This window comes from Notothenia rossii (assembly GCF_949606895.1).
Source record: "Notothenia rossii genome assembly, chromosome: 1".
Lineage (NCBI taxonomy): Eukaryota > Metazoa > Chordata > Actinopteri > Perciformes > Nototheniidae > Notothenia > Notothenia rossii.
In genome coordinates this window covers 96,029,965-96,046,189 of record NC_136912.1, presented here as the reverse complement: position 1 = coordinate 96,046,189, position 16,225 = coordinate 96,029,965, and the positions used below count along the sequence as shown (strand labels likewise).

The following is a 16,225-nucleotide window of genomic DNA, read 5'->3' as shown; positions in this document are numbered from 1 at the left end:
CTCACCTGTGAGGTCGCTGTCTCACCTGTGAGGTCGATCTCTCACCTGTGAGGTCGCTCTCTCACCTGTCAGGTCGATCTCTCACCTGTGAGGTCGCTCTCTCACCTGTGAGGTCGATCTCTCACCTGTGAGGTCGCTCTCTCACCTGTGAGGTCGCTCTCACCTGTGAGGTCGCTCTCTCACCTGTCAGGTCGATCCCTCACCTGTGAGGTCGATCTCTCACCTGTGAGGTCGCTGTCTCACCTGTGAGGTCGATCTCTCACCTGTGAGGTCGCTCTCTCACCTGTGAGGTCGATCTCTCACCTGTGAGGTCGCTCTCTCACCTGTGAGGTCGATCTCTCACCTGTGAGGTCGCTCTCTCACCTGTGAGGTCGCTCTCACCTGTGAGGTCGCTCTCTCACCTGTCAGGTCGATCTCTCACCTGTCAGGTCGATCTCTCACCTGTCAGGTCGCTCTCTCACCTGTGAGGTCGATCTCTCACCTGTGAGGTCGCTCTCTCACCTGTGAGGTCGCTCTCACCTGTGAGGTCGCTCTCTCACCTGTCAGGTCGATCTCTCACCTGTCAGGTCGATCTCTCACCTGTCAGGTCGATCTCTCACCTGTGAGGTCGATCTCTCACCTGTGAGGTCGATCTCTCACCTGTGAGGTCGATCTCTCACCTGTCAGGTCGCTCTCTCACCTGTGAGGTCGCTCTCTCACCTGTCAGGTCGCTCTCTCACCTGTCAGGTCGATCTCTCACCTGTGAGGTCGCTCTCTCACCTGTCAGGTCGATCTCTCACCTGTGAGGTTGATCTCTCTACAGCTTCTCTCACCTGTGAGGTTGATGTCGGGGGCGGGGGGCTTCACGGTGAGGACTCTGGGCTCGTTGTAGTCTCTGTTCCTCAGCAGCACCATGGCCACTGACTGCACGCTGCTGTTAGCTCCCTGAACCACCAGCAGGTGGAGCAGCAGGCGCTTACAGTGCTCGTACACCTCGGGGTGCTGGTGGTCAAACCCTGAGGAGGAGGAGGAGGAGGAGGAGGAGGAGGAGGAGGAGGAGGAGGAGGAGGAGGAGGAGGGTGAGGTCAGTTAATACCGTTTCCTTTCACCTTTAGTTCTGACTAACCCTTGAAAAAGAGACACATTAATTGTAAAGTAAAAGAAGTTATTTTTATTTTTAAATTGAGGGGCAATAAGAGAGAGAAAGATGAATGAACTTGTGGGATTAAATGCAATTATAACTTTCACCACATTAATTAGGGTGACGTTAGTTATCAAAATAAAAGTTATCAATCAAGTGAGTAAGGTTTGCTCAGACACAATCTGTAATTAGATTAAAGTACTGCCTACCAAGCCCTCACAGACAAAGCTCTGTTGCATGCGTTGTGCTCATTTAACCCCCTACATCCCAACATGGGTGGGAATGTATAAAGAACATCCTGGTGCTTCTGGCCCACTTTGATATGACGTAGGGCAGTGCTTCTCAAAGTGTGGTTGTATTGCTGATTTAATGTGAGAAGTGAAGCTGTCGTTATTAGGCTGTAAACTGTTGGAGTGGTGAGCAGGGGTTTGGTTTCTGGATATTTGGGGAGTTAGGTGGTCCTTGGTGGTCCTTAGGTGGTCCTTGGTATGAACAGGTTTGAGACACACTGACGTAGAGGCACATGGTACTTGGTTCCTGTCATACTAAACAGTGTGATAGTGCCCACAGCTCACCTATGAAGATGGCGTGCAGCAGGAGGTGCAGGTAGGCGTTCCACTCCACTTTCACCCCGTGGTCCACGATGAGGTCTGTGAGGAGGATCACTGCGATGTTACACCTGCAACACAAATATTCAACGTTTATAGAAAGAACAGGAAATAAAGTATGAGCTGTCAGCTGACCCGGTCCAAATGACTCGATCTCCGACCAGGCGAGCTCATCCCGTACTGAGGAGATATTCAACCTTTCAGGATTCATTTATAATAATAAAACCAAGCACATAGCAACTCAACGATATTATAAAATGTGATATATGTTATATTTGTATTACCAATCAGTTCAATGAGAAGATCGAACAAGAGAACGAACGTTTGTAATCTGATTACTTTAAACAGTCAGGGTTTATTAAGATCATTTTTTGTTATCGCTTTGGATCTGTCAGACCCGAGTGAGGGAGGTGTTTTGTTACCTAAAGATTTACCCAATTACAACTGTTTACTCAGATGTTTGCCTTACAGTAAGCACAGGAAACAAAAGGAAGGGGGGGTGGGGGGGGGTTACCTGTGCAGCGGCACCCCGGGGGCGTTGGTCTCCGGCAGGTAGTCCACCAGAGGAGACCAGCAGCCTCCGGTGGGGGGGAAGGGAAGAGGCTCGGGCCGGTTGTGGTCCATCACCTTCAGACGCCAGTTAGCATACAGCGGCATGGAGTCACCTGAAGGGGGGGGGGGGCACGTAGAGGAGGTTAGATTCAATGATATCCTGTTATAGTTTAATTACAGGTTTAATCACAATCAGAATACTTTACTAGTCCCATAGGAGAGGAAGTGTACATTGTTACAGCAGAAAAGAGCCACAGACAGCTTAGTGTTAACTAAGAAGTAAGCATTAAAAAAGATTACATTTACAAAATACACATCCTGTAACAGTTCTGACGATTTAGCAGCCAGGTAAATATTGCAGTTATTAACGGCATATATATATATATATTGCACATAGTTGGTATTTAACAACAAGGGGTGTTATAGTCTGTGTGATTGTGTGTGTGGGCTCTACAAGATGTCCTCTTACTCTTCTCCTCCTCGTAGGACCCTCCGGAGCTGCTGCTGTATCGAGACTCCAGGCGGTGGTGCTGCCGGTTCAGATTACTGTTCAGACCGCTGTAGATGTCCAGGTGGGTGTAACTGCACACAAACACAGCGGGGGCTTAATAAAATGAAAATGGAGCACTACTCATGTTCCCCCCCGTGTCTATGTTTCCTGCTGACGTCATGTTTCCTGTGTGTCGGCGCATACCTTTCCTCCATGTTGGGGTCTTTCAGCTTTACGTCGTGATGTCCTTCGGTGTTGGGCACCATGGTGTTGCTGCTGGAGGTCGTTCCTGAGGAGAGACAAGCAATAACAAAACAGTTCAGAATCAGGAGGCAGATTGACCTCCACCAATCAGTGCGACCGTGCTGAAGTGCTATAGCCCAACATTAGCCTCCTTTAGCTTAGCGGTGGTGACGTGAAGTCATGTGACCGTGCTGTAGTTCCTTTATAGCCCAACATTAGCCTCCTTTAGCTTAGCGGTGGTGACGTGAAGTCATGTGACCGTGCTGTAGTTCCTTTATAGCCCAGCATTAGCCTCCTTTAGCTTAGCGGTGGTGACGTGAAGTCATGTGACCGTGCTGTAGTTCCTTTATAGCCCAACATTAGCCTCCTTTAGCTTAGCGGTGGAGACGTGAAGTCATGTGACCGTGCTGTAGTTCCTTTATAGCCCAACATTAGCCTCCTTTAGCTTAGCGGTGGAGACGTGAAGTCATGTGACCGTGCTGTAGTTCCTTTATAGCCCAACATTAGCCTCCTTTAGCTTAGCGGTGGTGAAGTGAAGTCATGTGACCGTGCTGTAGTTCCTTTATAGCCCAACATTAGCCACCTTTAGCTTAGCGGTGGTGAAGTGAAGTCATGTGACCGTGATATAGTTCCTTTATAGCCCAACATTAGCCTCCTTTAGCTTAGCGGTGGTGACGTGAAGTCATGTGACCGTGCTGTAGTTCCTTTATAGCCCAACATTAGCCACCTTTAGCTTAGCGGTGGTGAAGTGAAGTCATGTGACCGTGCTGTAGTTCCTTTATAGCCCAACATTAGCCACCTTTAGCTTAGCGGTGGTGACGTGAAGTCATGTGACCGTGCTGTAGTTCCTTTATAGCCCAACATTAGCCGCCTTTAGCTTAGCGGTGGTGACGTGAAGTCATGTGACCGTGCTGTAGTTCCTTTATAGCCCAACATTAGCCTCCTTTAGCTTAGCGGTGGTGACGTGAAGTCATGTGACCGTGCTGTAGTTCCTTTATAGCCCAACATCAGCCTCCTTTAGCTTAGCGGTGGTGACGTGAAGTCATGTGACCGTGCTGTAGTTCCTTTATAGCCCAACATTAGCCTCCTTTAGCTTAGCGGTGGTGACGTGAAGTCATGTGACCGTGCTGTAGTTCCTTTATAGCCCAACATTAGCCTCCTTTAGCTTAGCGGTGGTGACGTGAAGTCATGTGACCGACCGTGCTGTAGTTCCTTTATAGCCCAACATTAGCCTCCTTTAGCTTAGCGGTGGTGACGTGAAGTCATGTGACCGTGCTGTAGTTCCTTTATAGCCTAACATTAGCCTCCTTTAGCTTAGCGGTGGTGACGTGAAGTCATGTGACCGTGCTGTAGTTCCTTTATAGCCCAACATTAGCCTCCTTTAGCTTAGCGGTGGTGAAGTGAAGTCATGTGACCGTGCTGTAGTTCCTTTATAGCCCAACATTAGCCTCCTTTAGCTTAGAGGTGGTGACGTGAAGTCATGTGACCGTGCTGTAGTTCCTTTATAGCCCAACATTAGCCTCCTTTAGCTTAGCGGTGGTGACGTGAAGTCATGTGACCGTGCTGTAGTTCCTTTATAGCCCAACATTAGCCTCCTTTAGCTTAGCGGTGGTGACGTGAAGTCATGTGACCGTGCTGTAGTTCCTTTATAGCCCAACATTAGCCACCTTTAGCTTAGCGGTGGTGACGTGAAGTCATGTGACCGACCGTGCTGTAGTTTCTTTATAGCCCAACATTAGCCTCCTTTAGCTTAGCGGTGGTGACGTGAAGTCATGTGACCGTGCTGTAGTTCCTTTATAGCCCAACATTAGCCTCCTTTAGCTTACCTGAGGTGACGACGGGGATCTTGTAGCTAGAGGTGATGCGGTAGTATGGAGGGTTGTCCATGTGAGTGACGGCTGAGCTAACAGGCTCCGTGCTCTCCAGCTCAAACATCAGCTCCTCCAGCAGCTGCATGGTCTTATCCCGACCCAGGTACACCACCACACGCTTCACCTGAGGACATACACACAAAATGCATGATGGGAGACATCTTTAAGGGCAGGGTTTAGACCTTCCTCTGTGATAAAGCTTATAGATTATTATAGAACGTGCAATTCGGTATCTGCCACTAAGGTTTGTGGTATTGGGCTATATGAATAAAGCTTAATTGATGTAGCATTTGGACTCACGTATAGCAGGAGGCTGGGGTCGCTGCTGACCCCTGACATGCTGGTGAGGAAGTGCAGGATGATCTTCAGGTTCTTCGGCCAGCTGTCGGCTAACGTGGTCCAAACGTTCTCGATCTCCGACCAGGCGAACTCATCCCCGTACTGAGGGGATATTCAACGTTTCAGGATTCATAATAATAATAATACCGAGCACATAGCAACTTAACGATATTATAAAATGTGACCAACCAGTTCAATGAGATGAACGAACTGGACTCCAGGTAAATCAAACGCTTGTAATCGGATAACTTTAAACAGTCAGGGTTTGTTATTACATTTAAGATTATTTTTTTCACTTTCTTGATCTGCAAGACCAGAACAAGTGAGTTACTTTGGTATTTAAAAGATTTAACCAATTACAAAAAGTTTTTTTTCCTCAGAATGTTGTCTTTTTTTTAGAATTCAGTTTATTTCTCACAGCTTTGCCTTTTTTGTTAGAATTATGTTTTTTCTGAATTTTGTGTTTTTTCCTGATCAGAAATGTCTCTTTTTTTTTAGAAGTGACTTTTTTCTCAGAATATGTAATTTCTCAGAATTGTTTTTTATCTTCTGTAAAAAAAAAATGTTCGCAGAATTTTTTATTTTTTCCGCATAATTCACTTTTTTCTCAGGAGTTTTGACTTTCCTCAGAATTTTTCTCAGAGTTGGTTTTTATCTTCTGTAATTTCTTTTTTTCTGCATCATTCACTTTTTTCTCAGAATTTTGACTTTTCTCATTGATTTAATTTTGTTCAGAATTCATACAAAAATATTCTAAGAAAATAATTTGGCTCAGTTTTTCCCTCAGAAATCTGTTCTCTGCTAAGTCTTCACCAGAGATGTGCTGATAGGAAATGCATTAAGACATGTTGTGATGGAGCTGTAGATCTGCAGCGTCCCTCTCACCTTGGCGGTCATGAACATGAGGTTGTTGAGCACCATGGTGGTCGCTCGAGGAGAACCCCAGCCTTCTCCTCTCAGCCAGCGCCGGCTGTTCACCATCATCGTCTCCCGCTCCTCCTCCTCTTCCTCAGCGCTGCCGCCCTCCTCCGCCCGCCTCGTGGTGGGCTTCAGATCAACCAGCTCCACGTTGTTCATCCACGGCAGCAGGTAGTGCAGCATCACCTGCCGGCCACCAGGGTGCGCTGTCTGGATCCGCTGACTCACCTCTGGAGGACAGGAAGTCAGAGCGTTAGAGAGCGACAGGAAGTCAGACTGTTTCAGAGCGTTAGAGAACGACAGACTGAGCGGAAAGGAAGTCAGAGCGTTAGAGAACGACAGACTGAGCGGACAGGAAGTCAGAGCGTTAGAGAACGACAGGAAGTCAGAGCGTTAGAGAGCGACAGGAAGTCAGAGCGACAGGAATTCAGAGCGTTAGAGAACGACAGACTGAGCGGACAGGAAGTCAGAGCGTTAGAGAACGACAGGAAGTCAGAGCGACAGGAAGTCAGAGCGTTAGAGAACGGCAGACTCTGAGCAGACAGGAAGTCAGAGCGTTAGAGAGCGACAGGAAGTCAGAGCGTTAGAGAACGGCAGACTGAGCGGACAGGAAGTCAGAGCGTTAGAGAGCGACAGGAAGTCAGAGCGTTAGAGAACGGCAGACTGAGCGGACAGGAAGTCAGAGCGTTAGAGAGCGACAGGAATTCAGAGCGTTAGTGAGCGACAGGAAGTCAGAGCGTTAGAGAACGGCAGACTGAGCGGACAGGAAGTCAGAGCGTTAGAGAACGACAGGAATTCAGAGCGTTAGTGAGCGACAGGAAGTCAGAGCGACAGGAAGTCAGAGTGTTAGAGAACGGCAGGAAGTCAGAGTTTTAGTGAGAGGAAGATGGAGGTGTGGAGCTTCAGACCTGAGAAGATGGGCAGCGTGAGCTCGGGATAGGTCCGGGCGAGTTCCTCTGACAGCTGGTAGTAGGAGACGGAGTAGAGGTGAGGCAGCGGGGAGGGGGGGGTCAGGATGCCGTCGCCTCTCTGGATCTCCAGTTTGTGGGCGTACCGGAAGAGCTTCGGCTCCAGGATCTGTCACGACATCATTCATTAATTACAGATAAAAGCGTTAGGATCCCATGAGAGGGATCTGGTTGAAAGGAAAAGTTAAGTACTTCTTAAACTGCTGTGACTGTGACTATGTGCACCTTTTAGGATAATGTTGCTACTGCCCAATCGTTTTTATTTTATTTAATGTCTTTTTTTTATTATATATATTTCAATTTTATTTTTTTTAAATTATGTCCTGGCTGTTTTGTTTTTTTTTGATGCAAGTTTGAGTAAGCTATGTCCTGTCTTGTACATAATGTATGTTGTTTAAAAGAATGAAAAGTGTATAAACTAGGGCTGTCAAACGATTACAATTTTTAATCAGATTAATCACAGCTTAAAAATTAATGAATCAGATTAATCACCATTCGAACTATGTCCAAAATATGCCATTTCTTTATTTATATTGTTGTGGGAATGGAAAGATAAATGAAAGAAGGCGGATATATCCATTTAACATACAGTATGTTTATTATAACATTGTTCTGTGTGTCAAAATGAAAGACAGCCCACACACCTATCAATCATCAAACCGTGGGGTCTCATTTCATTACGTGTTCATTTCTATCAGCACGTAATGTTGTATCGATGTGTATAGAGATGCACTGCAGCAAAAGTATTCTCCGTCGGGACTTCCTGCAACAACACCACGCCGTTATCTTGATTCTGATTGGCCAGAAAACATTATCAAAGATGTTCTATTGAGAAGATGATCACTACGTGACAAAAGTTTTCAAAACCGTTTCTAGTCTTCAGTATTTCCAGACAAGTGGCTACTGAAATCAATCTGACTAACTGCTGTCTGTGTGATTTACTCAGCGAGTTGGCGGACTTTATTTAGCTTACTTTAACATCATTGTTCAAGGTGGGAATAAGCCATTTCTTGGAATGACTGTAGCCTACCCCAGCCATACCCTGGCGCTGCCACTGGTGGGATGTATGGGGTGGGCCATTCTGCACATGCGTTAAATATTTTAACGCAATTAATAAAAATAATTAATTACCGCCGTTAACACGATAATTTTGACAGCATTAGTATAAATATATTGTTTGAAAAATAAAAGTGTTAATATCAGAGTTACGTGTGATGAAGGGAGGATGCATGTACCTGCAGCAGCTGCATGGCCGCCTCGTAGATGTCTCTGGAAGAATCAGCAGCTTTGAACAGGATCAGGTTCAGAAGCACCACCGTGTCAAACTGGTAATCCCTGAGAGGAGGAACAGAAACACACGTCAGTCACAACTCTGTTTAACTAAAACTGAGACTAAATCTGTTGGTTCATAAGCTGCTAAAGAATGAGACGTCTGTTTAAATGATTAAACCAACACTAAAAAGAATCTTAAAAGCTAGATTTAAGATTCTTTAAAAAGGCATTGAATACATGCATCTAAAAAAGCATGCCTGCTTATGTGTGTGTGTGTGTGTGTGTGTGTGTGTGTGTGTGTGTGTGTGTGCGCGCGCACGTGTGTGTGTGTGTGCGCGTGTGTGTGTGTGCATGCGTGTGTGTGTGTGTGTGTGTGTGTGTGTGTGTGTGTGTGTGTGTGTGTTACCTGTTGTGGAACACGTTAGCGATGGCCCTGAAGCAGCCAGCAGCCACGCGGCGGGCCCCGGTGTAGCAGCGGTCCACGGCCCAGAACATCAAGTTACTCTGATCTGGGTTCAGCTCCAAGAGCAGCATCACCGCCTCGCAGCCCAGCTGGTGCACCTGAGGAGAAGCAGTGCTTTAGGGTCTCTGTCTAACTGCAGACTCCTACTGTAACTTTAGGGTCTCTGTCTAACTGCACACTCCTACTGTAACTTTAGGGTCTCTGTCTAACTGCACACTCCTACTGTAACTTTAGGGTCTCTGTCTAACTGCACACTCCTACTGTAACTTGATGACCAGTACTCCTCCACATGGGTCTGCTCAGACTGTCAGAAACATGTCAGTGATAATTAAAGATGGCAGCTCTCACCTTCTTGTCCTGAGAGTCCAGGATGTTGTCCAGCCACTTGTAGAGGTATCCATCAGAAGAGAGACCCACGTTGTCAGCGACAGGACCGCAGCACAGCACTGCAGACATCGCCTGAGGAGCAACAACACGCTGACCAGTCAGTATGGGTTGTAAACAGTGGTGGAGTGAGGTTGTATTTCTGTGTTGGACCCTGAAGGCAGCATCTATAGGCTATAAAGGAACTACAGCACGGTCACATGACCTCACTTCACCACCGCTAAGCTAAAGGAGGCTAATGTTGGGCTATAAAGGAACTACAGCACGGTCACATGACTTCACGTCACCACCGCTAAGCTAAAGGAGGCTAATGTTGGGCTATAAAGGAACTACAGCACGGTCACATGACTTCACGTCACCACCGCTAAGCTAAAGGTGGCTAATGTTGGGCTATAAAGGAACTACAGCACGGTCACATGACTTCACGTCACCACCGCTAAGCTAAAGGAGGCTAATGTTGGGCTATAAAGGAACTACAGCACGGTCACATGACCTCACTTCACCACCGCTAAGCTAAAGGAGGCTAATGTTGGGCTATAAAGGAACTACAGCACGGTCACATGACCTCACTTCACCACCGCTAAGCTAAAGGAGGCTAATGTTGGGCTATAAAGGAACTACAGCACGGTCACATGACTTCACGTCACCACCGCTAAGCTAAAGGAGGCTAATGTTGGGCTATAAAGGAACTACAGCACGGTCACATGACCTCACGTCACCACCGCTAAGCTAAAGGAGGCTAATGTTGGGCTATAAAGGAACTACAGCACGGTCACATGACCTCACTTCACCACCGCTAAGCTAAAGGAGGCTAATGTTGGGCTATAAAGGAACTACAGCACGGTCACATGACCTCACTTCACCACCGCTAAGCTAAAGGAGGCTAATGTTGGGCTATAAAGGAACTACAGCACGGTCACATGACCTCACTTCACCACCGCTAAGCTAAAGGAGGCTAATGTTGGGCTATAAAGGAACTACAGCACGGTCACATGACCTCACTTCACCACCGCTAAGCTAAAGGAGGCTAATGTTGGGCTATAAAGGAACTACAGCACGGTCACATGACCTCACTTCACCACCGCTAAGCTAAAGGAGGCTAATGTTGGGCTATAAAGGAACTACAGCACGGTCACATGACCTCACTTCACCACCGCTAAGCTAAAGGAGGCTAATGTTGGGCTATAAAGGAACTACAGCACGGTCACATGACTTCACGTCACCACCGCTAAGCTAAAGGAGGCTAATGTTGGGCTATAAAGGAACTACAGCACGGTCACATGACTTCACGTCACCACCGCTAAGCTAAAGGAGGCTAATGTTGGGCTATAAAGGAACTACAGCACGGTCACATGACTTCACGTCACCACCGCTAAGCTAAAGGAGGCTAATGTTGGGCTATAAAGGAACTACAGCACGGTCACATGACCTCACTTCACCACCGCTAAGCTAAAGGAGGCTAATGTTGGGCTATAAAGGAACTACAGCACGGTCACATGACTTCACGTCACCACCGCTAAGCTAAAGGAGGCTAATGTTGGGCTATAAAGGAACTACAGCACGGTCACATGACCTCACTTCACCACCGCTAAGCTAAAGGAGGCTAATGTTGGGCTATAAAGGAACTACAGCACGGTCACATGACCTCACTTCACCACCGCTAAGCTAAAGGAGGCTAATGTTGGGCTATAAAGGAACTACAGCACGGTCACATGACCTCACTTCACCACCGCTAAGCTAAAGGAGGCTAATGTTGGGCTATAAAGGAACTACAGCACGGTCACATGACTTCACGTCACCACCGCTAAGCTAAAGGAGGCTAATGTTGGGCTATAAAGGAACTACAGCACGGTCACATGACTTCACGTCACCACCGCTAAGCTAAAGGAGGCTAATGTTGGGCTATAAAGGAACTACAGCACGGTCACATGACTTCACGTCACCACCGCTAAGCTAAAGGAGGCTAATGTTGGGCTATAAAGGAACTACAGCACGGTCACATGACTTCACGTCACCACCGCTAAGCTAAAGGCGGCTAATGTTGGGCTATAAAGGAACTACAGCACGGTCACATGACTTCACGTCACCACCGCTAAGCTAAAGGAGGCTAATGTTGGGCTATAAAGGAACTACAGCACGGTCACATGACTTCACGTCACCACCGCTAAGCTAAAGGAGGCTAATGTTGGGCTATAAAGGAACTACAGCACGGTCACATGACTTCACGTCACCACCGCTAAGCTAAAGGCGGCTAATGTTGGGCTATAAAGGAACTACAGCACGGTCACATGACTTCACGTCACCACCGCTAAGCTAAAGGAGGCTAATGTTGGGCTATAAAGGAACTACAGCACGGTCACATGACTTCACGTCACCACCTCTAAGCTAAAGGAAGCTAATGTTGGGCTATAAAGGAACTACAGCACGGTCACATGACTTCACGTCACCACCGCTAAGCTAAAGGAGGCTAATGTTGGGCTATAAAGGAACTACAGCACGGTCACATGACTTCACGTCACCACCGCTAAGCTAAAGGAGGCTAATGTTGGGCTATAAAGGAACTACAGCACGGTCACATGACTTCACGTCACCACCGCTAAGCTAAAGGAGGCTAATGTTGTTCGTGATGACTTGAGTTGTCTCATTTAGACACTTGTTAGCAACCTCAACTGGTGTCTGTTGATATGCAGTATATATATATATATATATATATATATATATATGTGTGTGTATTAGTACCTTGAGAGCGCAGTACTGGTGTCGGTTGATCTGCATGTTGCGGTCGCTGTATCGGTCCAGAGGAGTGAACATGATGCTGAAGGGTCCGGCCCAGTGGCTGAACAGCATGAACAGACTGTGTCTGAGGGACTGCTGCGGGAAGATGGTCCTCCTCTGGTGCACTACACACACACACACACACACACACACACACACACACACACACACACACACACACACACACACACACACACACACACACACACACACACACACACACACACACACACACACACACACACACACACACACACACACACACACACACACACACACACACACACACACACACACACACACACACACACACACACACACACACACACACACACACACACACACACACACACACACACACACACACACACACACACACACACACACACACACACACACACACACACTAGGGTTAGTAGTCAGTATGAGTTGTTTGATCTAAACAGTGGTAGGTAGGTGATCAGTACCGGGGACGTTCTGGATGATGTTGGCCACCAGTGCGCTGAAGTGGCAGCGGATGTCCTTCAGGGTGTCGGAGTCTTTGTCGTTCTCGGCCTCCAGCAGCTGCCGGGTCAGATCCACGTACTCCAGCAGCGCTCCGTTCAGAGAGTGGCTCTCTGCGTCCAGACCCCCGCTGGCTCTGTGAGAGCAACACAGGAGCATCTTTATTAGTGTTACCGTATTGACCCTGATATAACACGACCCTGATATAACACGACCCTGAATATAACACGACCCTGAATATAACACGACCCTGAATATAACACGACCCTGAATATAACACGACCCTGAATATAACACGACCCTGAATATAACACGACCCTGAATATAACACGACCCTGAATATAACACGACCCTGAATATAACACGACCCTGAATATAACACGACCCTGAATATAACACGACCCTGAATATAACACGACCCTGAATATAACACGACCCCTCTTTTCCATGACTAACTTTTGGAAAACAACTTGCTTTTCTCTGACTGTTTACATTTGAAAGGCGGTCTTTTTGGGCTCTCCATCTTCTCACGTTAAACTCAGTAACAGCATGTTTCTTTGCTGCTCGACAGTTGTTTGATGACTCTGCTTCGTTGATCACCATTATCTTCAAATTGGCATCGTAACTTCGCCTCTTGTTTAATAACTTTTGAGCCACTTTGTTGGAGTTGGTCTCTGTTTCTCTCTCTCCTGTGAACTGTTGATTTAAGACGGCGTCTCTCTTGGGGGAACACTCGTTTGGCGCCATCTGTTGGTGTGACTGTAATTACATCAAAAAGTCTAGACCCCGAATGTAAGACCCTCTTTTTCAGATGTATTTCTAGCAAAAAATATTATATTGGGGTCAATGCAGTAAACAGATTACTGCACAATGTCTCGCCTGCAAGTGAGACAGTGAGCCGGACCTGCATCCTCCTGCTCCCTGACACCAGTCTAATGAAAGTGAACTGATCCCTGATCTCACTGACGGTAACGTACATCTGACTGACGACTCCAGCGTCAGCGAGCAGCTCGAAGATCCGGACCAGCTGGACCCGGAGAACGTCCCGGCGCCGGCGCCGCTTCATGTTCTGCACGGGGAACAGATTCAAGTACTTTAATAAAACTCTGGAAACATCGTGTAGAGAGAAGAAGGCTTTAAACAGAATAAAGTGTTTAGTGAGACTCAGACCAGTGCAGGAGACTCACCTCAGGTCTCCTCTCTAAAGCTTCTTTGATGATGGGGTTCAGCTCCTCTATCAGCTCTCTGCAGGAAACACACGAGTTCATATTCAGACAGCTCTCGTTCAGAGATTTAACTTTACAATTAAAATAGTGTTCCAGATAACGATGAGTCAGAAAGAGCTGTGTTTCAGGGACTGAGGACTGAGGTGTGTGTGAGGTGTGTGTGTGAGGTGTGTGTGAGGTGTGTGTGTGAAGTGTGTGTGTGAGGTGTGTGTGTGAGGTGTGTGTGTGTGTGTGTGTGTGTGAGGTGTGTGTGTGAGGTGTGTGTGTGTGGGGTGTGTGTGAGGTGTGTGTGAGGTGTGTGTGTGAGTTGTGTGTACCTGAAGGCCACGGGGTTGGTCCTGCCGAGCCCGAGCACCAGAGATTCCGTGACGTCCATACTCTCCGAGCGCATCATGGGGACAATGTGCTTAAACAGGGAGGAGGGGGAGGGGGAGCCCACTATCTGCAACACACAAACAACAACAACAACAACAACAATACATGTTTATTGTTGGGAAAATACAGAATGTCCTCTTCCAACATGAGAGCAACATGCTAACAAAGGTATCAACTGTAGCTGTGAACATGACAGGATGTGTGATTACCTAGAAGAGCATCAGGACTGTTTGAGGCATATGATAGCTATGTGATTAACATGATGATTCAGCCTCTATGGAGAGAGACATATGACAAGCATGATCATTTCTGACGTGGAGCTAATCTGAAGTAAACATTGAATACTGCTTTCTATTCCTCCATCTAGTGACTGAGGAACTCCCTCTCTTGGATATCAGCATGTGAAGGACACTGTTCAGGAACTAGTGGATGCTCTGTATGTGATGACTCCTTCCATTCTGGAGAGGATCACAGATACATGGATCCTGAGGTTCAAGCTCAAGCCGGGGACCAGTGGGGTTTCTCTAACAAAAGTATTCTGATTATAGTCAGTGTGTGTGTGTGTGTGTGTGTGTGTGTGTGTGTGTGTGTGTGTTGACCTTAGAGTCGTAGCTGTAGCCGCTGTCCGGCGTGGACGCCAGCGTCTCGGGGGGGGAGCAGCGCACAGACCCGGAGGTGGAGGAGGAAGAGGAGCAGGAGGAAGAGGAGGAGGAGGCGCAGCTGCAGCACAGGATCAGGTAGTTCCTCCACAGACCCACGTACGAGTCGCTGCTGCTCACACTGTTCAGCTTCTTAGCATTGATGGGGCTGCTGGAGGGGGGGGGAACACAGGGGAGAGAGAGGTCAGAGGTCAGAACCACACTGAAACATGCCTCACATTATCTGGTTATTAAGTCAGTCATATTTAAATATCTATAAGCAAGAGGCGAAAATTATATTTCATTTACTCATTTTACGAAGGAATAGCTAATGTGCTGTTATCACTGTTCAGCGCCTGCCCCCCTAAACCAGATTAAATGAAACGGAGCAGACATGTCGTATTTCTGTGTTGGTCCCTGAAGGCAGCATTTCCCTGGTCCAATGGGATTTCTCCGTGTGATTTTGGATTGGATTTAAGGTAAAGTAAGAAATTCTGTCTTACTTCGCTCTGCCACCTCTCTGTGTCTCATATCTGTAATCCTTGTTAGTGTCTCCCCTCGTGGATTATTAGGGTCTTCGGATTTAAGTCTTAAATCCATAATGCAGTCATCTTTAATATATACTGTATTGACCCGAATATAACATTTTATTTTCCTCGACAGAAATCTAAGAAAGAAAGTCTATGGTCTTCTATTCGGAGTCTAGACTTTTCGATGTAATGACACAGTCACAACAACAGATGGCGCCAAACCAGTGTTTGTCTTAACAGCACACAGCAACAGGAGAGAGAGAGATGGAGAGACCAACTCCAACACAGTGGATCAAAAGAAGGCGAGTTAATAAACAAGAGAGGCGAAGTTACGATGCCAATTTTAAGATAATGGTGATCAACGACGCAGAGTCATCAAACAACCGTCGAGTCGCAAAGAAATGTGGTGTTACCGACAGTAACGTGAGACCGCCCAAAAAGACCGCCTTACAAATGTCGGAGAAAAGCATTCCCGGATTTGGTCTTCAAAAAGGTATCTTTCCAGAAATGAGTCTTGAAGAAAAGGGGTCGTTTTATATTGGGGTCAATACGGTAATAACGTGCGTGAACAGACAGAGGGGAGGCTGCAGGAACCTACTTGATGTCGACCTGCGGGGAGAGCAGCTGCAGGCGGGTGTAGGCGAACATCCAGGCGTAGTTGAGGGCGGAGGGGCAGTGTTTGGGCAGGTTGTCCCCCCGCAGGAAGCTGGAGAAGCTGATCACCCAGGGGTCCTGGCCCTGAGTCACATGGGCAAACACCCAGATGTGGGAGGGGCTCACCACGTCAAACTGGTGGCTGATGGGAGACGAGCTCCACTCAGCCAGCGTCTGCAGGTCGATGCCGCTGGGGCAGTACAGCAGGGACGACTGGAATATAGACAGAGAGACTTTAACTCAATGATATCTAATGTTCTGCTGTCGAGAACTCAAACACAATGAGGGGTTTGTT

General features: G+C 47.3%; 1 protein-coding gene across 11 annotated transcripts in view; it reads right to left on the bottom strand.

Moving 5' to 3' along the window:
- fryl (furry homolog, like) overlaps window positions 1–16,225 on the bottom strand; it is a 141,809-nt gene that overhangs the window by 46,945 nt on the left and 78,639 nt on the right. For all 11 annotated transcript variants that reach the window (XM_079673730.1, XM_079673721.1, XM_079673726.1 and 8 more), the window contains 19 exons: window positions 15,875–16,143; window positions 14,708–14,918; window positions 14,051–14,175; window positions 13,695–13,752; window positions 13,485–13,576; window positions 12,471–12,643; window positions 11,968–12,128; window positions 9,193–9,303; window positions 8,788–8,942; window positions 8,345–8,444; window positions 7,050–7,218; window positions 6,109–6,371; window positions 5,185–5,325; window positions 4,840–5,008; window positions 2,975–3,059; window positions 2,750–2,862; window positions 2,243–2,393; window positions 1,696–1,799; window positions 813–995 (listed from right to left, as the gene is read on the bottom strand). In XM_079673730.1, the coding sequence (XP_079529856.1) occupies window positions 813–995; window positions 1,696–1,799; window positions 2,243–2,393; window positions 2,750–2,862; window positions 2,975–3,059; window positions 4,840–5,008; window positions 5,185–5,325; window positions 6,109–6,371; window positions 7,050–7,218; window positions 8,345–8,444; window positions 8,788–8,942; window positions 9,193–9,303; window positions 11,968–12,128; window positions 12,471–12,643; window positions 13,485–13,576; window positions 13,695–13,752; window positions 14,051–14,175; window positions 14,708–14,918; window positions 15,875–16,143 (2,833 nt within the window). The remainder of the gene's footprint in view (window positions 1–812; window positions 996–1,695; window positions 1,800–2,242; window positions 2,394–2,749; window positions 2,863–2,974; window positions 3,060–4,839; window positions 5,009–5,184; window positions 5,326–6,108; window positions 6,372–7,049; window positions 7,219–8,344; window positions 8,445–8,787; window positions 8,943–9,192; window positions 9,304–11,967; window positions 12,129–12,470; window positions 12,644–13,484; window positions 13,577–13,694; window positions 13,753–14,050; window positions 14,176–14,707; window positions 14,919–15,874; window positions 16,144–16,225) is intronic.